Raw genomic sequence first — 23,722 nt, forward strand, 5'->3', positions numbered from 1 at the left:
TTGGTTTCAGCTCAGGTCTCCACCTCATGGGTTGTGGGATCAAGCCCCACATTGGGCTCTGTGCTCAGTGGGGAGTCTGCTTGAAGATTCTCTCCCTCTTCTCCCCCCAAATAAATAAACCTTTGCAGGGGGTGGTAGCTTCTAGAGGGTTTCAGATTCAGGGTCCATGAGAACAGTGCACCCCAGTGACAATTTCCTGCTGCCACAGACCAATCAGTATGTAGAGGGGTTGTGGAAACCTGCAGTTCCATCAGACTAACAAGTTTCAAAGGTTCCAAAAGCTGTGCCTGGCCCATGGCTTGTTGAACAGCTTCTAAGGCCTGCTGCTGCAAAAGACTTCATTTAAAATTGACTACTCTGCGGGTCATCTCAATGAAAGGAGCCAAGAAAGCACCCTGGTGGGACACATGCTATTTAAACTACCCAAAGAGGCCCTCTAGCAGTTGCGCTTCCTTTTTATTAGTGGGTGCTGCTAGGGCCTGTATTGTTTCATTGTTTCTGGGATACTTCTTTGGTTTCCTACCCAAGTGGCCCCTAGGAATTGCACCTGCTTTGCCAGGCTCAGGACTTTGTCTAGTTTTATATTCAAATTGGCACTAATCATTCTATCAGTGACCAAGTACAGCACTATAGCCACATATTTTTCATCAAGCCCATTCAATAATGGCATATTACAGGCTGTTTTGTATGAATGCAAATTGGTCCTGATCCTCATCCTGCAAAGGAACCAAGTAAAAATCATTAGCCAGAGCAGTAACAGTGTACAAGTTTTCCATATGGATTGCCACCATGAAGTAATGGTGATAATGTCAGGGGCCCAAGCAGGAACTTCCATGTTTAACGTGTGATAATCTGTCAGCCTCTGAGGTCCAGAGGCCTTCTTGACTGGCCAGACTGGGCTATTAAATTTTGACAGGGTGGTTAATAGCACCTCTATCTTAAGTGTTGAATTAACAGAATAATGTCCTTTTTTAGTATTTTTGTTGAACAGTGTGCCATGCTTTGGGCATGGTGTTGGTAAGGAATGTACCTTGTCCATAATGCTTGAGTCTGCCCTTATTGTGGTGCCCACCCCTTGAGGTGGTGATGGTGTTCAGTAGCACACACAGTCAAAATGTTAATACCTATTCATGTACTCAGTGGTGGGAACCACAATCATTAGCATCCAAAATGGTCCAAAGAACCCCATCTAGAAGCTCATGTGGACTTATCTATCATAAGTAACTACATCCTCCTCAAAACTACCCACAGCCATTGTTTTAATTATTGTCATTGGGGCACTAATACCCAAGGGACCCAAAATAAATAAGTAAAAATTGTTAAAAAATTAGTTATTGAGGAGCAGGTATGTGGTAGGCGCTATGTTAAGCAGTATTCACATTTCAGTCGGATTTTGTGTAATGGAAAAACAACAAAGCTTTTAGATGGTATAATAGAAATAACTTGCAGAATATAGTTGAGCCCCAGAATAGAGCAGTTACCTAAAAGGCAACTGGAGTTTTCATATCAGTTATTACACAGTTTTCTGAAGTACTGTCATGGGTACCATCTTATTTAAGTTCCTGTAGTGTAGGCAGGGCATGTTACAGATAAAGAACCAAGATTTAGGAAGAGAGGTAGTTGACCAGGAGGCATCACTGGACAAAGTAGAGATAAAATTCAGTTAATGTCTCTTCTCTACTTATAATTGGGTGTGTGAACTTAGGTAGATGGACTTATTTCATCTTTGATGGCCTTATTTTCAAATCTGTAATTGGAGAGAAGTGAGGAAACTATTTACATGCTATCTTAGATCTGGGGTTGTGATTTTATGTTGGGACAGCTGTCCTTAGGCTTTTGCTCACCCATTGTTGATTTCTTGTAAGTATATGTATCATGTAGTACTTTTGTTGGCTTCCCCCCTATTTTGCCTCCTGGAAGACCATGTCCTGTGAGCCATTTCCATAGATCTCTGTGGACTGCCCTCTGACTTTGCTGTCTATTAAAGTTATTATGCCTCCCCTCCCCCAACCAGCATCTACTAGTTATGAGAATTCTACCTTGTCTATGCTACTCTGTGCTCATATCTCCATTGCTATCAGAAGCTAAAATTAAAAAAAAAAAAAACAAACTAAAATTTTTTTAATGTCTTCTGTCAGCCTTAAACTATAGAACACACTTACTGTGAATTTTCTCAGGAAGGATTATGCCTGTATCACTAGTAGTTTCCTTTAAACAGAGTATTCTCAGAGCCCTTATGAGGAACATATTCAACTGGTAGGTCTTCTGAGTTTAATAATAAATCCTTTCTGGCATGCTTTCCTGTGTCTTTAAATTCCTTCCTTCACAGTCTGCCACAATGATTTTGTCATCTCTATGTCATTTAATGTGCACCATTGCTTTTTCCTAGAGCTACCCAGTAAGATGTTAGGCCATTCCAAAGGCCCTTACAGAGCCTTACATCCTGTTTCAGAGGAGAGTGCCCTGTATCCAAGAACTGTCCCATATCTTGTTTTCTCTAACCACACCCTCAGCAACCACCAGCATATTTTCCTGGTTCTTGCTGGCCTATTCCTGCAGCACTCTGTAGCATATATTTAATTACTGATTTCATATTAAAAGGTTATCTTAGAGGTTGTCCTGCCCTGAAACAAGGAGGTTAGGCTGTTTTATCCTCTATCATTCTCCACTTGCTATGGGCCTCATCCTAGAGGGAGGGAAAGGGTGTAGACAGGGCAGTGTGCAGCGTAACCTCCCAGGAATCTCTGCCAGGTGATTGTTTTCAACCCTGGGCAGATCTCCAGAGAAAAGTGTGGGTATGAACCATTAGCAAGTCAACACAGGAGCAAGCGGGAAGATTAGCCTTGTATAGTAGAATATGGGAATCCAGTTTGGCCATCAAGAGCATCTACTACAAGTATCCCAGGTACCTCCTATGTCCTAGTGACTTTACCAACAAACATCATCTCATGCAGTAATGCACTAGAGAACACTTGATCAGGTTGCAAGAGAGTTATTATGCACATCCCTTTGCAAATACGAGTTCAATAACATTTCATTGGTAGCTCAAAATTGGGGATGGAGTGTTTACATCACAGAAATATGCAAACGCAACAATTCAGGGCCCCACCCCTCAGAACTTGTTAAACTTTGACCAGCACGGGATCTGGCTTAGTCACTCAAGTGTCTGACTTTGATTTTGGCTCAGGGTCATAAGATCGAGCTCCTCCCCCACTCAGGTTCCTTGCTGGGTATGGAGCCTGCTTAAGATTCTCTCCCTCTGCCCCCTCCTTCCTCTCTAAAAAAATAAAATAAAATAATAGAGATGCCTGGGTAGGTCAGTCAGTTAAGTGTCTGCTTTCAGCTCAGGTAATGATCCTAGGGTCCTGGAATGGAGTCCCACATCTGGGTTTTTGCTCAGCAGGAAGCCTGCTTCTCCCTTTGCTTGCCACTCCCACTGCTTGTGTGCTCTGTCCCTCTCTTTCTCTCTCTCTTTCAAAAATAAATAAAATCTTTAAAAAATAATAATAGTAATAATAATCCCTGACCAGCATACATCTGCAGTAATCCTTGCTTATGAAATTGGTTACCATCATTTTATAAATGAGAAACTGAATATCAGAGTGATTAATATACTTGTCATCTTTCTTGTTGCTAATAAGCTGTGTTATTGGAAATAAAATCTAGTTTTGTTTGCTTCTAGGACTTTGACTTCTGTTATAGCACTTTCTTTTTTTTTTTTTTTTAAAGAATTTCCAGTGTCCTTTGAATATGTTGAGCGAATTGGCTAAATTTCTAATAATCGTGATTTCTCATGATCTTCACCAACATTTTCTACTCCAGGTTAATGACTTTATTAAAGATAATCCACTAATAAATAGCAGCCTCACTATTTCTCTCTATCCGTTTGCCTCTGTTCTAAATATAAGAATATTTACCTGTTTTCTTAACTCTCCTCTTCCTAGGTTGTAAAAAGAACCCAGAAAATATTTGTTAAATGATAAATGATGATCCTATAATATGAAATTAGTTTTTCCTACAGGATTTTAGTAGTTATATAAAGGGCAAATCAGCATAGCCTTCTGAAATTAAAATCATAGGTTAAAAATTTTCTTAGAATGTGACAGTACAACATAGGAAATACTCAATATTGAGTCAGAGTTAATAAATATTTGAAAAAGTTGTAGCTTACTCTCAAGGGGTTTTCAGTGCATTTTTAATTAAATAGAAGTACAACACAGACTGTACAATTGCTAAGTTCTACCGTTTGTTGAATTACAGTATGATGTAAATTAAATGGATAAGCTGATAATTAGTCTTCACATAGGCTTAAATCTTTTCAACTTCTTTGGCATGGAATTGACTACTTCTGTTGTGTTTTTATTTGTATTCCTGAAGCAAGGAGAAGTCAGACTGAAATGTTTGAAAGCTCTACAGAGTCTATATACCAATAGAGAATTATTCCCCAAATTGGAGTTATTCACTAACCGATTCAAGGTAAGCATCATGAATGCTTATTTTGTTTTTTATTTTTAAAATGCTAGTTAAAGATAGTTTAGCAAATAACATTACTATAACAAGTGTTTAGTACATATTCTTTACTAGATATTCTTTAAATAAACCTGTCTTAAATAGATGAATGAGTTTCTCCTTTACAAAAGTTATTGCCAACATGAGTTTTTATTTATTGCCTTCAACGGAAGGTTCTCCTGCTTAAAAGAACATTTTCTTTATAAACAGCTTTTTATAGTTAAAATATTTTGCACATTAAGGTTTATTTGTCTTAGTGTTAGGGAGTGCTAGATGATGAGAATGATTTTAGATTATGAACATTTATACTACCACCTCCTTTGTATGACAGTGGTAATAAGGGTTTAAGAGTAAAGCTTTCCATTTAATGTACCATTAATCTTGCATGTACTTCCCAAAGATATTGCCTTAGGTCTGTCCCATCTTATTTTCTGCTCATGTTTGGTTTGATTTTTAATTTTTTTTTCAGGATCGCATTGTATCAATGACACTTGATAAGGAATATGATGTTGCTGTTGAAGCTATTCGACTGGTTACTCTGATACTTCAGTAAGTATAATATTTGTTAATAATTTAATATTGGGAGCACCTGGGTGGCTCAGTCAATTAGGTGTCAAACTCTTGATGTCAGCTCAGGTCTTGATCTCCGTGTCATAATTTCAAGCCCTGAACTGGGCTCCATGCTGGGAGCGAGCCTACTTGGAAAAAAAAAATTTGTTTTCAATAATTTAATCTTGGTATTTTAATGTCTTTTTCTTGGTATTATTGATGTACTTCACATATATAACACTAATGTATGTCTTATCACTTTAGGTTCTACTTTTACACTTAAGGTTAGGTTTGAAACAAACTGTTTACTATTTTTCTCTTTTTCTGTTTTTTATTTTGACTGTTCCATGTAAAAGTTCTCTTATGCAGTCCAGAGAAAATACCAGCAAAGTAACGTATCTTTCTGTTTAAAAAGAGGGAGAGAGAGAAGACCTCAAAAGGGATAGGTTTTTCAAACAGGCTCCTTTGGTATGGTATAGACCTATGAGAAAGGAAATAAGGCATTTAAACTGTGTCATTCAAATAATAGAAAAAGTTAAATAGCAGTAATTATCTATAGAGCTTTGACTAAAAACTGGGAAGAATGAATGTGACAGAATGTAGGTCTTAGTCTTAGCAAAGTCATTACAAATCCTCATCCCAGTTTGTTACACTGTATCTATCACATTCCAAATAACCATTTTTCAGGCTGTTGTTTTGATCTTTTTTTTTTACCTCTTTCTGATCTAGTACCTAATCTTTATCATTATAGCTTTATAATACAGTATATGACATAAATAAGCCCTCCTCTTTTTGGTTGATTCCTTCTTCTTTGCCTTTCTTTTTAAAATCCACTAGCCACTTTTGGATTACTTTTCTTCTGTATGAACTTTTTTTTTTAAGTATATCTGTCTAATTCCTCAAAAACTATGGCTGGGATTTTAAATATTAGGACTGCATTTGTTACTAAAAGATCTGTCTTAACCGCTAACTCAGGAAACAAATGGGCAAGCCTTTGTGTGCCAAACTACTCCTTCCGGGGAATAATGAAAGGGCTGGGCAAATCGAAAACATAGCTCCTAGCTAGGCTTGCCAACACTGTTGCCAAACCAATTCAGATAAACTCATAGCAAGAGAGGCCATTAACTCTCAAGAGATGAAGGTTTGGAAAAGAGAAAGGGAGCGGGGGACATGGTAGTCTCAGGTCTTAACAACCAACCTCACCAGCAAGTGGAAACCTAGAATTCTGTAAAGAGAGGTTCAGGGGTGTATGTGCAAGAGAGCAGACAGAGAGCACACAGTCATTGTTGAGGGTCAGTATGTGTTTAGCCCACATAATGAGCAGGGAAGGGGATGTGAGGGATGTGGTTTTCCAGGCATTCTTTTGCTACCAGAGCTTTTTTGGTTTGCCTATAAGGGATGTTCTGGTCACTACAAAAACACCTTCATCAGTGCCTGAAGAAAGTGTAATAATTCAGCCCATTATGTGGGCTAAACACATACTGATCCTCACCCGTGATTATGTGCTGTCTGCCTGCTCTTTTGAACGTTTGGTTAGATTTAAGCTCTCTTGTCTTGTTTCTGGTTTTAACTGTTGGGGTCTGTGGTTGAGGAACAGGACTCTCTAATAAAACATTGAATTTTATGATAGATTTAGGAAAGAATTCAATTCTTTATATGTCACTTATGTATATAAATGATACATTTCTCTATTCATATCTCATTAGGTATTCTACACAAGGTTTAATTTTTTTCATATGTTAGATTAATAATTAAATACTTTATGGTTTTATAATGTAATTTTGTAATGTAACGTAATGTGATTTATTAAATACTTTATGGTTTTGTAATGTGATTTTGTAATGTGAAGTTTTTAGTGTTAAAGATTACATATTCTGATGGTTTGTTGATTCTCTTGGATTTACTATGTAAATTATTATATATCACCAACAAACAGTTTCAGTTTTGTCTCTTTTTTTAACCTTAAAATTTTTGTTTCATTCTCTTGTTTCATTGCGTTAAGCAGGACTTTTAGCACTATAAATTTACCACTGAGAGTGGATCTTTTTGTTCTTGTTCTAGGAAAGTATTTAAAGTTCTTTGTTGCTGTAATTTCTGAGATAGATTTTTTGATATGATAGAAATTGCATTGTATTCTCAGTTTTCTGGGAATTTCTTTTCAAATCTTGATGAGCCTGAATGAAATTGATATTGTCTAATAGTATACCACCCATGTATTTCTAGAATAAGTCCTGTTTGAACATAATACATTTGGTTTTATTGTGTTTTGCTTGAATACAGTGTTATATATAAGATCTTATTTAGGATTTTCTCATCTGTGTTTATGTGTAAATTTCACAGAATATTTTTTGTCCTTTATCCCACTTTAAAATCAAGGTTATACTTTCTTTGTAAAATTTGTCTTTGGTAGTTTCTTGCCCTTCTGTTTTGAAACCATTTTTTCTGTGGCAGAGATTAATTCTTCCTTGAAATTTGAGAGAATTCTCTTGTTAAAGCCATGTTAGTTTTGAATTTCTTTTAAGGAAAAGGTCTTTGATTACCAATTTTAATTTAGTGTTTATCTAACTTTTATTTCTTACTGTAGTAATTTTGGCTTTTTATAAACTTTCTAAAGTCTTTAAATTTTGAAGTTGATATTTTTATCCTTTTTATTTGTTTTATATTTTTATCTATTTATTTAAAAAGGAGAGAATGAGAGAGAGCTTGAGAGGTGGGAGGGTCGGTCAGAAGGAAGAAGCAGACTCCCTCCCAAGCAGGGAGCATGACCAGGTCCTCCTTGATCCTGGAACTTCAGGATCATGACTGAGCCGAAGGCAGTTACTTAACCATCTGAGCCACCAAGTCGCCCTGTAGTTGATACTTTTATTACTTCATAAAATTGTGCTATTACTTAATAATTTCTCTTCATCCTTTATTTTATTTGTATCTTTTTCTGGATCATCATGTCAGATTTTTGTCTATCTCGTTATTCCTTTTAAAGTACTATCTTCTTTTGCTTCATTTGTTTCTTGTTTTCTAATAATTATACTTAAAGTAGTAAATATACTTTAAAGCACTACTTTACTACTTTCCAAAAATTTTGAATATAAAATATTTTCATAGATACTCAGTGATAAATATTTTCATTACACTTATGATTACTGGTTTAATTATGCATTATTCAGTAGTATGTTTCTGTTCTTTCCAAATCAGATTTTTTTTAAGCTGTCATTTTTTTTTTTTTAATTTTTTTTTTTTTATAAACATATATTTTTATCCCCAGGGGTACAGGTCTGTGAATCACCAGGTTTACACACTTCACAGCACTCACCATAGCACATACCCTCCCCAATATCCATAACCCCACCCCCCCTCTCCCAACCCCCCTCCCCCCATCAACCCTCAGTTTGTTTTGTGAGATTAAGAGTCACTCATGGTTTGTCTCCCTCCCAATCCCATCTTGTTTCATTTATTCTTCTCCTACCCCCTTAACCCCCCATGTTGCATCTCCTCTCCCTCATATCAGGGAGATCATATGATAGTTGTCTTTCTCCGATTGACTTATTTCACTAAGCATGATACCCTCTAGTTCCATCCACGTCGTCGCAAATGGCAAGATTTCATTTCTTTTAATGGCTGCATAGTATTCCATTGTGTATATATACCACATCTTCTTTATCCCTTCGTCTGTTGATGGACATCTAGGTTCTCTCCATAGTTTGGCTATTGTAGACATTGCTGCTGTAGACATTCGGGTGCACGTGCCCCTTCGGATCACTACGTTTGTATCTTTAGGGTAAATACCCAGCAGTGCAATTGCTGGGTCATAGGGTAGTTCTATTTTCAACATTTTGAGGAACCTCCATGCTGTTTTCCAGAGTGGTTGCACCAGCTTGCATTCCCACCAACAGTGTAGGAGGGTTCCCCTTTCTCCGCATCCTCGCCAGCATCTGTCATTTCCTGACTTGTTCATTTTAGCCATTCTGACTGGTGCGAGGTGATATCTCATGGTGGTTTTGATTTGTATTTCCCTGATGCCGAGTGATATGGAGCACTTTTTCATGTGTCTGTTGGCCATCTGGATGTCTTCTTTGCAGAAATGTCTGTTCATGTCCTCTGCCCATTTCTTGATTGGATTATTTGTTCTTTGGGTGTTGAGTTTGCTAAGTTCTTTATAGATTTTGGACACTAGCCCTTTATCTGATATGTCATTTGCAAATATCTTCTCCCATTCTGTCAGTTGTCTTTTGGTTTTGTTAACCAAAAGTCTTTTGGTTTTCCTTTGCTGTGCAAAAGCTTTTGATCTTGATAAAATCCCAATAGTTCATTTTTGCCCTTGCTTCCCTTGCCTTTGGTGATGTTCCTAGGAAGATGTTGCTGCGGCTGAGGTCGAAGAGGTTGCTGCCTGTGTTCTCCTCAAGGATTTTGATGGATTCCTTTCTCACATTGAGATCCTTCATCTATTTTGAGTCTGTTTTCGTGTGTGGTGTAAGGAAATGATCCAATTTCATTTTTCTGCATGTGGCTGTCCAATTTTCCCAACACCATTTATTGAAGAGGCTGTCTTTTTTCCATTGGACATTCTTTCCTGCTTTGTCGAAGATGAGTTGACCATAGAGTTGAGGGTCTATTTCTGGGCTCTCTATTCTGTTCCATTGATCTATGTGTCTGTTTTTGTGCCAGTACCATGCTGTCTTGATGATGACAGCTTTGTAATAGAGCTTGAAGTCCGGAATTGTGATGCCACCAACTTTGGCTTTCTTTTTCAATATTCCTTTGGCTATTCGAGGTCTTTTCTGGTTCCATATAAATTTTAGGATTATTTGTTCCATTTCTTTGAAAAAAAGGGATGGTACTTTGATAGGAATTGCATTAAATGTGTAGATTGCTTTAGGTAGCATAGACATTTTCACAATATTTATTCTTCCAATCCAGGAGCATGGAACATTTTTCCATTTCTTTGTGTCTTCCTCAATTTCTTTCATGAGTATTTTATAGTTTTCTGTGTATAGATTCTTAGTCTCTTTGGTTAGGTTTATTCCTAGGTATCTTATAGTTTTGGGTGCAATTGTAAATGGGATGGACTCCTTAATTTCTCTTTCTTCTGTCTTGTTGGTGTAGAGAAATGCAACTGATTTCTGTGCATTGATTTTATATCCTGACACATTACTGAATTCCTGTACAAGTTCTAGCAGTTTTGGAGTGGAATCTTTTGGGTTTTCCACATATAGTATCATACCATCTGCCAAGAGTGATAGTTTGACTTCTTCTTTGCCGATTTGGATGCCTTTAATTTCCTTTTGTTGTCTGATTGCTGAGGCTAGGACTTCTAGTACTATGTTGAATAGCAGTGGTGATAATGGACATCCCTGCCGTGTTCCTGACCTTAGCGGAAAAGCTTTCAGTTTTTCTCCATTGAGAATGATATTTGCGGTGGGTTTTTCATAGATGGCTTTGATAATATTGAGGTATGTGCCGTCTATCCCTACACTTTGAAGAGTTTTGATCAGGAAGGGATGCTGTACTTTGTCAAATGCTTTTTCAGCATCTATGGAGAGTATCATATGGTTCTTGGTCTTTCTTTTATTAATGTGTTGTATCCCATTGATTGATTTGCGGATGTTGAACCAACCTTGCAGCCCTGGAATAAATCCCACTTGGTCGTGGTGAATAATCCTTTTAATGTACTGTTGAATCCTATTGGCTAGTATTTTGGCGAGAATTTTTGCATCTGTGTTTATCAAGGATATTGGTCTGTAGTTCTCTTTTTTGATGGGATCCTTGTCTGGTTTTGGGATCAAGGTGATGCTGGCCTCATAAAATGAGTTTGGAAGTTTTCCTTCCATTTCTATTTTTTGGAACAGTTTCAGGAGAATAGGAATTAGTTCTTCTTTAAATGTTTGGTAGAATTCCCCCGGGAAGCCGTCTGGCCCTGGGCTTTTGTTTGTTTGGAGATTTTGGATGACTGTTTCAATCTCCTTACTGGTTATGGGTCTGTTCAGGCTTTCTATTTCTTCCTGGTTCAGTTGTGGTAGTTTATATGTCTCTAGGAATGCATCCATTTCTTCCAGATTGTCAAATTTGTTAGCGTAGAGTTGCTCATAGTATGTTCTTATAATTGTCTGTATTTCTTTGGTGTTCGTTGTGATCTCTCCTCTTTCATTCATGATTTTATTTATTTGGGTCCTTTCTCTTTTCTTTTTGATAAGTCTGGCCAGGGGTTTATCAATCTTATTAATTCTTTCAAAGAACCAGCTCCTAGTTTCATTGATTTGTTCTATTGTTTTTTTGGTTTCTATTTCATTGATTTCTGCTCTGATCTTTATGATTTCTCTTCTCCTGCTGGGTTTAGGGTTTCTTTCTTGTTCTTTCTCCAGCTCCTTTAGGTGTAGGGTTAGGTTGTGTACCTGAGACCTTTCTTGTTTCTTGAGAAAGGCTTGTACCGCTATATATTTTCCTCTCAGGACTGCCTTTGTTGTGTCCCACAGATTCTGAACCGTTGTGTTTTCATTATCATTTGTTTCCATGAATTTTTTTCAATTCTTCTTTAATTTCCTGGTTGACCCATTCATTCTTTAGAAGGATGCTGTTTAGTCTCCATGTATTTGGGTTCTTTCCAAATTTCCTCTTGTGATTGAGTTCTAGCTTCAGAGCATTGTGGTCTGAAAATATGCAGGGAATGATCCCAATCTTTTGATACCGGTTGAGACTTGATTTAGGACCAAGAATGTGATCTATTCTGGAGAATGTTCCATGTGCACTAGAGAAGAATGTGTATTCTGTTGCTTTGGGATGAAATGTTCTGAATATATCTGTGATGTCCATCTGGTCCAGTGTGTCATTTAAGGCCTTTATTTCCCTGTTGATCTTTTGCTTGGATGATCTGTCCATTTCAGTGAGGAGAGTGTTAAAATCCCCTACTATTATTGTATTCTTGTCGATGTGTTTCTTTGATTTTGTTATTAATTGGTTTATATAGTTGGCTGCTCCCACGTTAGGGGCATAGATATTTAAAATTGTTAGATCTTCTTGTTGGACAGATCCTTTGAGTATGATATAGTGTCCTTCCTCATCTCTTATTATAGTCTTTGGCTTAAAATCTAATTGATCTGATATAAGGATTGCCACTCCTGCTTTCTTCTGATGTCCATTAGCATGGTAAATTCTTTTCCGCCCCCTCACTTTAAACCTGGAGGTGTCTTCGGGTTTAAGATGAGTTTCTTGTAGGCAACATATAGATGGGTTTTGTTTTTTTATCCATTCTGATACCCTATGTCTTTTGATTGGGGCATTTAGCCCATTAACATTCAGGGTAAGTATTGAGAGATATGAATTTAGTGCCATTGTATTGCCTGTAAGGTGACTGTTATTGTATATTGTCTCTGTTTCTTTCTGATCTACTTCTTTTAGGGTCTCTCTTTGCTTAGAGGACCCCTTTCAATATTTCCTGTAGAGCTGGTTTGGTATTTGCAAATTCTTTCAGTTTTTGTTTGTCCTGGAAGCTTTTAATCTCTCCTTCTATTTTCAGTGATAGCCTAGCTGGATATAGTATTCTTGGCTGCATGTTTTTCTCATTTAGTACTCTGAATATATCATGCCAGTTCTTTCTGGCCTGCCAGGTCTCTGTGGATAAGTCTGCTGCCAATCTAATAATTTTACCATTGTACGTTACAGACTTCTTTTCCCGGGCTGCTTTCAGGATCTTTTCTTTGTCACTAAGACTTGTCAATTTTACTATTAGGTGACGGGGTGTGGACCTATTCTTATTGATTTTGAGGGGGGTTCTCTGAACCTCCTGAATTTTGATGCTTGTTCCCTTTGCCATATTGGGGAAATTCTCTCCAATAATTCTCTCCAATATACCTTCTGCTCCCCTCTCTGTTTCCTCTTCTTAATCCCAATTATTCTAATGTTGTTTCGTCTTATGGTGTCACTTATCTCTCGAATTCTCCCCTCGTGGTCCAGTAGCTGTTTGTCCCTCTTTTGCTCAGCTTCTTTATTCTCTGTCATTTGGTCTTCTATATCGCTAATTCTTTCTTCTGCCTCATTTATCCTAGAAGTGAGAGCCTCCATTTTTGATTGCACCTCATTAATAGCTTTTTTGATTTCAACTTGGTTAGATTTTAGTTCTTTTATTTCTCCAGAAAGGGCTTTTATATCTTACTTTAATAACGTCCATGCCTTTTTCAAGCCCGGCTAGAACCTTGAGAATCGTCATTCTGAACTCTATATCTGACATATTACCAATGTCTGTATTGATTAGGTCCCTAGCCTTTGGTACTGCCTCTTGTTCTTTTTTTTTGTTGTGGAATTTTCCGCCTTGTCATTTTGTCCAGATAAGAGTTTATGAAGGAGCAAGTAAAATATTAAAAGGGTGGCAACAACCCCAGGAAAATATGCTTTAGCCAAATCAGAAGAGATCCCAAATTGTGAGGGGGGAGAAAGGGGATAAAAAGGTGTTCAGAAAGAAAAAAAAAAGAAACTATTAAAAAAAGAAAGCCGATAAGGAAAAAATATAAAAAGAGGAAATATATATATATATATATATCTTAGATAAACTATTTAGAAAACGTTAAAAAAGAAAACAGTAAAAGTTAAAAAAAATTTAGCAGAAGAAGAGAAAAAGAAAAAAAAATTAAATTAACTGCAAGGCTAAAAAATCATGGGGAGAAAGCCATGAGTTCCGTGCTTTGCTTTCTTCTCCTCTGGAAATCCGCCACTCTCCTTGGTATTGAAACTGTACTCCTGGGTAGGTGAACTTGGTCCTGGCTGGGTTTCCCGTTGATCTTCTGGGGGAGGGGCCTGTTGTAGTGATTCTCAAGTGTCTTTGCCCCAGGTGGAGTTGCACCGCCCTTACCCAGGGCCGGGCTGAGTAATCCGCTCTGGTTGCTGGGTTTGCTTTCGGGAGCTTTTGTTCCCTGAGCGCTTTCCGTAGAGTTCCGGAGCACGGGAATGAAGATGGGGGCCTCCCGGTCGGCCCGGAGGAGCCCAGAGCCCGGGGCCCCACTCCTCAGTGGGCCCTCAGAGAACAGCGCCCAATGACTCCGTCACCCTGGCCTCCGGCCGCGCTCCGAGCTGACCGAGCCTGCGACCGGTTTAAGTTAACCCTGAGTTTAGAGCTCACTCCTCGGCTCTGTCTCTGTAGCCAGCTTCCCCATTCTAATACCGGTAAGCTCTGCGACACTCAGACACCCCCGATCCTTCTGCGACCCTGCGGGACCTGAGGCCGCGCTGACCCCGCCTGGGCTTCACCCCAGTTAAGCCTCTGGAGCGATGTCCCTCATTGGAACAGACTTTTAAAGTCCTGATTTTGCTCCGTTGCTCCGCCACTCGCCGGGAGCCGGCCCCTCCCCCTGCAATCTATCTTCCCGTCGCTTTGGATTCACTTCTCCGCCAGTCCTACCTTGCAGATAGTGGTTGATTTTCTGTTTCTAGAATTGCTGTTCTTCTTCTCTTCAATCTCCCGTTGGATTTGTAGGTGTTTGCAATCTTTAGATATGTTATTTAGCTGATCTCCCGCTACCCGAAGTAGTTCAGCCTGCTACTTCTCCGCCATCTTGACTCCGTCTCCTAAGCTGTCATTTTTGTATTGTATTGTCTGAGAATGTGTTCTGAGTGGTTTGGTCAATTTCTGAGTTTTCTAAATATGTTTAAGAATAACTACCTAGGGGTGCCTGGGTAGCACAGTTCATTAAGCCTCCACCTCTTGGTTTTTGCTCAGATTGTAATCTCAGGAGTTTGGGAGATTGAGCCCTGCGTTGGGCTCTCTGCTCAGTGCAGAGTCTGATTGAGATTCTCCCTTACCCCCTGTCCCTCCTACTCATGAGCTCAAGCTCTCTTTTTCTGTCTCAAATAAATAAATCTTTAAAAACACCTCTATAATTGCGTATATAGTTCTTTATTTACATTCATTACTTTGAATTTATTTAAATTACCTATTCCTTTGAAGTGTTTTCCTTTTCAAGTCTGTTTTTAAAATATTTGACCCCCAGTTACTCTTTCCTTGTAAATTTCACAAACTTACCAGGATCTTTCCCTTCAAACAAACAAGCAAACAAGCAAGACACTTTACCACCTGTTTTGTTGGAAGTATCTGAAGTTTAAGATCTCTATTGTTAATGATACACCTGTGTGTCCTTGTTTATTTCATAAATCATTAGTTTTTGATGTAGTGTTCAGTGATTCATTAGTTGCATATAACACTCAGTGCTCATCACAACATGTGCCTTCCTTAATACCCATCACCCATTTACCCCGTCCCCCCAAACCCCCTCCCTTCTGTAATCCTCAGTTTGTTTCCCGGAGTCCAGAGTCTCTCATGGTTTGTCTCTCTCTCTGATTTCTTCCCATTCAGTTTTCCCTCCCTTCCCCTGTGGTCCTCCACACTTTTCCTAATGTTCCACATATGAATGAAACCGTAGGATAATTGTCTTCTCTGCTTGACTTATTTCACTTTAGCATAATCCCCTCCAGTTCCATCCATGTCGATGCAAATGGTGGATATTCATCTTTTCTGAGGGCTGAGTAGTATTGCATTATATAGGGGCCCCTGGGTGGCTCAGTGGGTTAAAGCCTCTGCCTTTGGCTCAGGTCATGATTCCAGGGTCCTGGGATTGAGCCCCGCATGGGGCTTTCTGCTAAGCAGGGAGCCTGCATCCTCCTCTCTCTGTGCCTCCCTCTCTGCCTACTTGTGACCTGTCTGTCAAATAAATAAAATCTTTAAAAATAAATAAATAAATAAAATATTTTTAAAATTCCCCTATATATATGAACCACATCTTCTTTATCCATTCATTTGTTGAAAGGTACAGCAGCAGTGTCCACAATACCCCTTTGCTTCTTAATTTACTATCATGGGTTGCTCCAGTCAGCTTTTCACATTTATACTTTTTTAAGCTCTGTACCAGGTACCATTTCCTAAACCTCCTCACAGTTGTAAGGGATGCTTATAAAATTTTTATAGTGGTTTTCTGAAACTTTGTGCTCCAATTTCACTTGGGGAGGTTTAAGAGTTACACAGTACTCTGACATTTTTCTCTGGAAACATACTCTCTCTTCCATTGTAATGCTCAGTCCCCTAATTTATACATTATTTTGGTAAGTAAAGAGCTAAGGATCACAAAACCAGCTTTCTAGTCTTCTACTGCATTTGCATCATATGATCTGGCCTTGTTTCTTTTGGCTTATGGGATCTTTATCAGAACAACAGATAAAGTCACGTGTAACATCCTGTTAAAGCGCCTTAAATTCTTTTTCTGTCTACGTGCTAATTTCCTTCTTTTGGCATAGATTATTTTCACTTATAAGTTTGGATTCCTAAGATATCTTGTTAAATTTTGTTTCCTGTGAGTTTAACTTTCTCCTGAGGGTTATTAGGTAGTTTAGCTGATGATGTATAATTGGGTGGAGTAAAACTTCGGCCTTAGCTTTGTGCCCCTCCTTGTAATTTAGGGGTATGAGTTGGGCATGGACAAAGAACCCTTCTGCTTTAGGACAGAAAGCCTGTGGTTATAATTTGTAACTGTTCCTCAGCAATCTTAAAACTGTGTCCTTCAGGGGCACCTGGGTGGTTCAGTCAGTTAAGTGTCTGCCTTTGGCTTAGGTCATGATCCCAGGGGTCCTGCTCGGTAGGGAGTCTGCGTCTCTTTCTTCCTCCACCCTTCCATGTGTTTGTGCTAGCTCTTTCTTGCTCTCTCTCAGTAAATAAACAAACAAACAAACAAACAAAATCTTTGGGGGAAAAAAAACCCTGCCTCCTTCAGTGGTAATTTCATGACCCTCAGGATATGGAAGGAAAATACAGGGACAGTGTAGGTCATGGGCTAGCCAATCTACCTACACTTATTGTTAATTTCTCAGTGCTTCTAGGTTCCAGCACAACCCCAATGATAACCTCTCACATTATGTTTGGATACTGTTTTTGCTTCACAGTAGAATTTGAATAGACATTGTTGAGGTGTTAGGGGATCCATGTACTTTAAAAAAGTGCTCTAAACTGTGTCCTAGCCTTGACAACCAGCTCTTTTTTATTCAGAACTATAGTCCCTTACACTGATGGCAACTATCTTCTTTTGCTGCATAGATCACTCTGATTTTATGTTTCTGTGAGATCCCTCAACCTCCTGAGGCATCTCTAGGATTGAATTCTGAGGAATGAACTTATACCCATCCCTTCATCTTGTTAGGCCCAAGAATTCTATACTTTAGTCATTGTTAATTTCTAATCATATGAGACATTTTTAAGCATATTAATAAGAAATAGATGTTCCTTTGGGGAAGAAAAAAACAACACATTCTGCCAAAGTAAGAAATGATTCAAACTTTAAGAATAAATGAGTGACTGGGATGCTTGGGTGGCTCATTTGGTTATGTATCTGCCTTTGGCTCCGGTCATGATCCCAGGATCCTGGGATCAAGCCCCAGTTGGGCTCCCTGTTCAGTGGGGAGCCTGCTTCTCCCTCACCCTCTGCTTGCCTTTCTGCCTACTTGTGCTCTCGCTCTCTCTCTCTGTCAAATAAATAAATAAAATCTTAAAAAAAAAAATACATGAGTGGAAAGATAGGAAATTTGTGTTAGTAAAGAAATGGTATGACCTCTGAATCCACTTTATTCAGAAAGAAGAAGCAGTATTGTAAGTATGATGATAAAATTAATTTAAAACGGACATTTCTCTGGGGGCTGGCTCAGTTGGTGGAACATGTGACTCTTGATCTGGGGTCGTGAGTTTAAGCCCCACATTGGGCATAGAACTTACTTACAAATAAATAAATTAAAATAAAATAGACAATTCTATAAAGAAGAATAATGTACTATAATAATTTAACTGTGAAACAGATATATTCCCAGTGCGTATCAACAAAGATGTTACACATCTTTAAAGAAATTGAGTTGATTTGGGCTATGTATATAATCCGAGGGTACCATGGGTATCCTTTGTGTTGGAAAAAATGTGGACATTTTATTTCCTTATCTGTATTTCCTGAATTTTATTTAATGATTATAATGATTAGGTATCTGTTACAATTAAAGAAATGTCACTTTCAAAGTAAGATTAAAAAGAGATAAAAAATCAATATGCCTTGAGCTTTTATAATGAACCTTACAAAATTTAAATAAAGATAGAACTGAAAATAAATATTTATTTTGGCTCAAATGTTGCTTTGTGAATTTTTCAGTGGAAGTGAAGAAGCTCTTTCCAATGAAGACTGTGAAAATGTTTACCACTTGGTGTACTCAGCACATCGCCCTGTTGCTGTGGCAGCTGGAGAATTCCTTCATAAAAAGTGAGTTAATTATCTTTGAAACCAGATTCTACTTTTGTATTTTTGTTTTATTGTTGTTTTATAATTAGTAGAAGAGAGTAATAGTGAGTAAAAACAGTGTTGGAAGTGGCCACTTCAAATTCTGGAGGTCGTAATATCCTTTCAGCCTATGTGCACATCATGAATCAAATCCCGAGAATGATGTCCCTTCTGACATACTCCTTTTTCCTGAAATCTAAAAGGATGGTTCCCCACTAGGGTGTGAGTGGAGATTGGAGAAGTACATGAATTGTATAAAAGCTTCTGCAAAAATTTGTATTTCATTTAACCAGGTATTTTTCCTTTTAAAATTCTTAGTTCTCATCTTACATTCTCAACATTTGTAATCTAAAATCACTTTCAAAATGCCTTCCAACCTTTCATGGTGGTTGTTGTTTTTTTTTTTTTAACAACTCTTCCTATGGGGGTTGAGGATTATTTTAATCAGTAATCTGTAGTGATTCTAAAAGCTATATATAAAGTCGCAATTTAATTAAAAAGCAAAGCTTCATCTTTTTTTTGATAAAACATAAAAGCTAATAAGAGTTTATGAATATAATTAAGTATTCTTATGAAATACATTTTGATGTTGGTCTTCTGTATGATCTATAATTTATTAGTAAGTAAATTCATTCTTAAAGTTTAAAAATATCTGGGGAGTTTTTTACTGTTTTACTTTGTTTTTGTTTGTTTGTTTGTTTATAGATTTAACTTAGTGACTCTGATTGTTGGCAGGTAAACCCAGAAGTCTACTACATGTAGTCATTTGTGATTATACTAAGCACAGTTATAAGTCATGCATTGGGCAACTGTTGTGCATGGGTGTTAACTTTGATAATGGCCTGGCCCTTCATTTAGCATCTGCATCTCAGTGCTGCAGCAACAAACTGGCTTTACTTGGTGATACCTCTCAAAGTGGGAAAAGTTGTTTCTATGTGAAATATCTTTCTTTAAGAAGGAAGTTGGCTACTAGTGAGTACTGTTAATGAAAGTAAGGAAGAAAGTCAGGATTTTTAGGCATGACTTTTTTAACATAATGTATTGAATTTGCCACTGACGCTGACATCTATGGCTAATAGAATAGTGTTATTTCCATATTTATCTTGAGGTGTTGACTGTCACAGATATCAAGGGGGTACTGTAGTCTTAACGTCTCTTCCTTTTCCAGGACTGTTATAGTCTAGTTAGTCTCTGTTCTTTACTTAAGTTTTCAAAAAGCTTTGTGTTTTTAGAATTTATTGCTTTTATAGTTTCAGTGAAAAAGTAGATTACAGAGGGTGGTTCTCTACATAAACTGGCAGCACTTGCATCAGAAAGGTGCTTGGATATATCTTACTTTATCTGCATTGTATTTTTCTAAGTTTGAAATACTTGCTAAAAAGTTTAAAATTGGAATGTTTTAAATAACAAGCCACAAATACAGGCCTTTGGTATTTCTTTGTGAAAATGAAGCCAACTTCTATTCAAATGGAAGTTTCACTCCATAAGCTTGTTTTATGCCCTTGCCCTGGAGATACTCACAGTTTGAGAACTTTTGATTTCTAATGTCTGAGCATTCTTATCATTTAATATTGTGATCTTTTCAAATCTTAACAAGTAAGCCTTGGTATAGCCTCAGGAGTTCTATGATTAAAAGAAAAACATGCAAGTGTGCACATGCACACTTAGTCTGTTTTGTAGTCTAATTCTAAGCTATTCATAAGCTTAACCACCTGTCTATAAAATAATAAATGTATCTGAAATGAGTATGTTAATAGTCATCAAAAATCTACAGTTTAGTTTTAGAAAAATTAAAATTAAGAAAAATTAAAAATTAAGTTGATTCCTCTTACATTTATATGCAGTAAATGTGATTATCCAATTCTGTACATTTCAGTAATAAAAGACTGTCATTTTTTCCCATTTGTTCCTTCTCTGAAAGCCATCCAAATAAAATTTTCTCTTAAACCAGTCTAATAGCTATGCTGATACAGCTTCAATTGCTCTAATCTTCTTCCCTTGCCATATAGTTTCCCCTGCCCCCAGAATAATCAATTATTCTGTATTCATTTTCTGCTTGAGATTGGCTTATTTTTATGTGACATGAAATTATTCTTACTTTATTCAGTTATTTAGCCTCTCACCTGAAGGGCCCACTGTAATTTCCATATCTAAACCAGCACATACTATATCCCTAGTCCTACTTCTTTGTTTTTCCTTACAACACCTGAGATATAGTACATATTTATCTACTATTTATTTCTGTCCATTAGAGTGAGAGCTCAATGAGAATAGGGATTTTGTCTTTGTTTACTGTTATATCCCATTTACCTAGAGCAATACCTGGGAATAAGACACTTATAGCAGTCCTTAAAATTTTTTAGAATAAATCCTCTTAGCAAATTAAAATTTCCAAGTCATGTCTTTGTCATATTTTAGAAGTTTTGTCACTAAATGATATTTTTAAAAATTTAATGTTTTTGTCACTTTATTCTGTACTGGTTAGTGAGTACTGTTTTTAGGTAATAAGCTGAAAATGCTAGAAGTAAACATTAAAAGTATGAATTTTTATAACCCTTTTTAAGATTCTCTTTATTTATTTGAGAGAGAGAGAGAGAGAAAAGGAGCAGGAGGAGGGGCAGAGGGAGAAGTAGACTCCCTGCTGAACAGGGTGCCAGACATTTAACCTACTGATCCACCCAGGTGCCCCACTTTCTTTAAAACATATGGTTAAATTCTTTAATTACTTCACTCTGAAATTAGTATTTAAGAAAATAGAACTCTTTTTAAAATTATATATGTTCTAGCATCTATCATATAAGATAAAAAGTTTATATTTTTCGTGAATATTTGAACACTGATTAGTCAAAAAGCTTCCTTTTACATTGTATGATTGAATTGTACAAAATTGTTTAGATCTAACCATTTTTAACCTATAAGAACATCAGTTGCATGGTTTGAAATAAATCAGTAACCTGATATCTGATACTGCCTTTTAAATACTAAAATAATTTGTACAATGAAGGAAAAGACTAAAATTCGTATCCATGCAAATTCATAATGCTCTGGTTTTGTTACTTATTTCTAGGCTGTTTAGCAGACATGACCCACAAGCAGAAGAAGCATTAGCAAAGAGGAGAGGAAGGAACAGTCCAAATGGGAACCTCATTAGGATGCTGGTTCTTTTCTTTCTTGAAAGTGAGGTATGGTTTCACTTATTTGTGGAACATAAGGAATAGCATGGAGGACATTAGGAGAAGGAAGGGAAAAATGAAGAGGGGGAAATCGGAGTGGGAGATGAACCATGAGAGACTATGGACTCTGGGAAACAAACTGAGGGTTTTAGAAGGGAGTGGTGGAGGATGGGTGAGCCTGGTGGTGGGTATGTATTTCATGGAGCACTGGGTGTTATAAGCAAACAATGAATCATGGAACACTACATCAAAGACTAATAATTTACTGTATGGTGACTAACATAACATTATAAAAAAATTTTAAAATAATACAATAAGAAAAGAAAGTGAGGTAAATTTTAACATAACTATTTTTTGTATTCAATTACATTTTAAATAAAATTATTATTTAATTCATTGTAATTGATATTTTTTAATCCTATGAAAATAAGCCTGTTTCTTACAAAATTGCCTGCATGGATTGTCTGATTATTGAATCTGTATTCTGCCTTTTGTGGGAGTATTTTTGCAGGTATAGGTCCACACTGAATATAGGCTAGCAATTTTTAAACTTCAATAGTATCATAGTACTACCTAATTGTTTGTTGTTGCTTTTTTCCTTGAATTTTGTGTGTAGATTTTAAATTATATAAAGATCTTGTAAAAGTTGTGAAGGTGTTAAAACCATTAGTTCTAACTTATTTAAAAATTACATTTTTAAGGAGAAATAAATAGGAATTTAAATGTTTTAATTAGTAGATGTACAGTCTCCATTAACAGTATTTTCATGTGACATTTTGATGTCATTTATCACTTAAATGTTTTTGTAATTAACATTCATAATACAGTATCTATCAAAATTTGCTTGCACGAGTGAACTTTGGTTTGCCCAAAAAAATCTAGAGATCTTGGACCCTGAATTAGACTCAGGAAAAGATTTTTGGTTTATGTTGGAATGTCCAGGAAGGTGAAAAACTTCAATGATTCTGATTGCTCAAATTTGAAAATCCTAGAGAAACTCTGTAGGAATGAGAAGTAGACAAACAGGCAGCCTATAGGGAAATTGCAATCAGAGAATTAGGAACTTTGTCAGTAGAATGAGTGGAATTAGGACAAAGCAGAGCAGATGACTTACTGATATTTCTTAGGCAAATTGGAAAGAACAGAGAACGAATAAATCAGAAACAAAACCGTCTGCGGAGTTGCATTTGAATAAAGGATATATGTTTAGGAAGTGTTTTAAATATGTATACAGATTACATGGGGATCTTGTTAAATAACATGCCAGTTCTAATTCAGTAGGTCTGAGGTGTAGTCAGAATGTGCTGCATTTCTAAATGCTCCTAGATGCATTTTGTAATGTTTCTGCCTCCAGTCCAGGGACCGACCACACTTTATGTTTTGAGGGTTTAAAACAATAATTTCTTAAAAAGCAAGTGTGGATTTATTACGGAATAAAATACAGAGTACTTGTGAGGTTTAAGATAAAACATTAATCATTAAATCTCACACTTGTGATAGACCATTTCAAGTATACCTTTAGCTCCTTAGGTTTTAAAGGAATAGGATTAAAAGTATTATGCAAATGTAACTTTAATAGCAAAAATAGTTTCAAAATTTGATAGAGATTAGACATTTAAATATTTAAAAATATTTGTTGAAAACTTTAAGAAATATGATGATCTAGACTAATTGAGTTTGGTTGTTCATTGGAGGAAAATTTTTTGGATCTCTGAAACCCTGAGGACTTTTCTTTTTGATATATTAAAAGACTGTAAGTAGTTAGTTTTACACAGTTCCATCTTTTAATTAAAGCAGTAATTTGTAATGTGTATGCAACTCTATTTTCAGGTGGTATTACTATATTTTTGTGTTTGCTGCTGTGTACTAAAGTGTTAGGAGAACATTAAGATGTATTTCCCAGTTCTCTATGACATTCTTGTCAGATACAGAAGCAACTGTAAATCGTGTTTAAAAGGTTTTAGTAGGTTTGTGATAATAATGTTTTCTATAGTCTCCTGTGTTTCACAAGAAACATCTTTGTTAAAATCTCTTTTCTTATCCTGTAAAACTAGTGTACACCTGGAACTGAAAGCTTATTAAAGCTGTATTCTTATGGTGGGATTCTCATTGTGTTTTACTCTGAATTCCTCTTTATATTACTACAACACATATTAATTACTAATATTTTAGTAATAGACTCATAAAAAATTGAATTGCAAGAGACCTTAG

At 36.8% G+C, this 23,722-nt stretch overlaps 1 protein-coding gene across 3 annotated transcripts in view; it reads left to right on the plus strand.

Moving 5' to 3' along the window:
• Nucleotides 1-23,722, plus strand: part of STAG1 (stromal antigen 1) — a 452,889-nt gene that overhangs the window by 333,344 nt on the left and 95,823 nt on the right. For all 3 annotated transcript variants that reach the window (XM_047736238.1, XM_047736228.1, XM_047736246.1), the window contains 4 exons: nucleotides 4,378-4,476; nucleotides 4,979-5,058; nucleotides 18,213-18,320; nucleotides 21,406-21,520. In XM_047736238.1, coding sequence (XP_047592194.1) covers nucleotides 4,378-4,476; nucleotides 4,979-5,058; nucleotides 18,213-18,320; nucleotides 21,406-21,520 — 402 coding nt within the window. The remainder of the gene's footprint in view (nucleotides 1-4,377; nucleotides 4,477-4,978; nucleotides 5,059-18,212; nucleotides 18,321-21,405; nucleotides 21,521-23,722) is intronic.

Source organism: Lutra lutra, chromosome 1 (assembly GCF_902655055.1).
Source record: "Lutra lutra chromosome 1, mLutLut1.2, whole genome shotgun sequence".
Classification (NCBI taxonomy): Eukaryota; Metazoa; Chordata; class Mammalia; order Carnivora; family Mustelidae; genus Lutra; species Lutra lutra.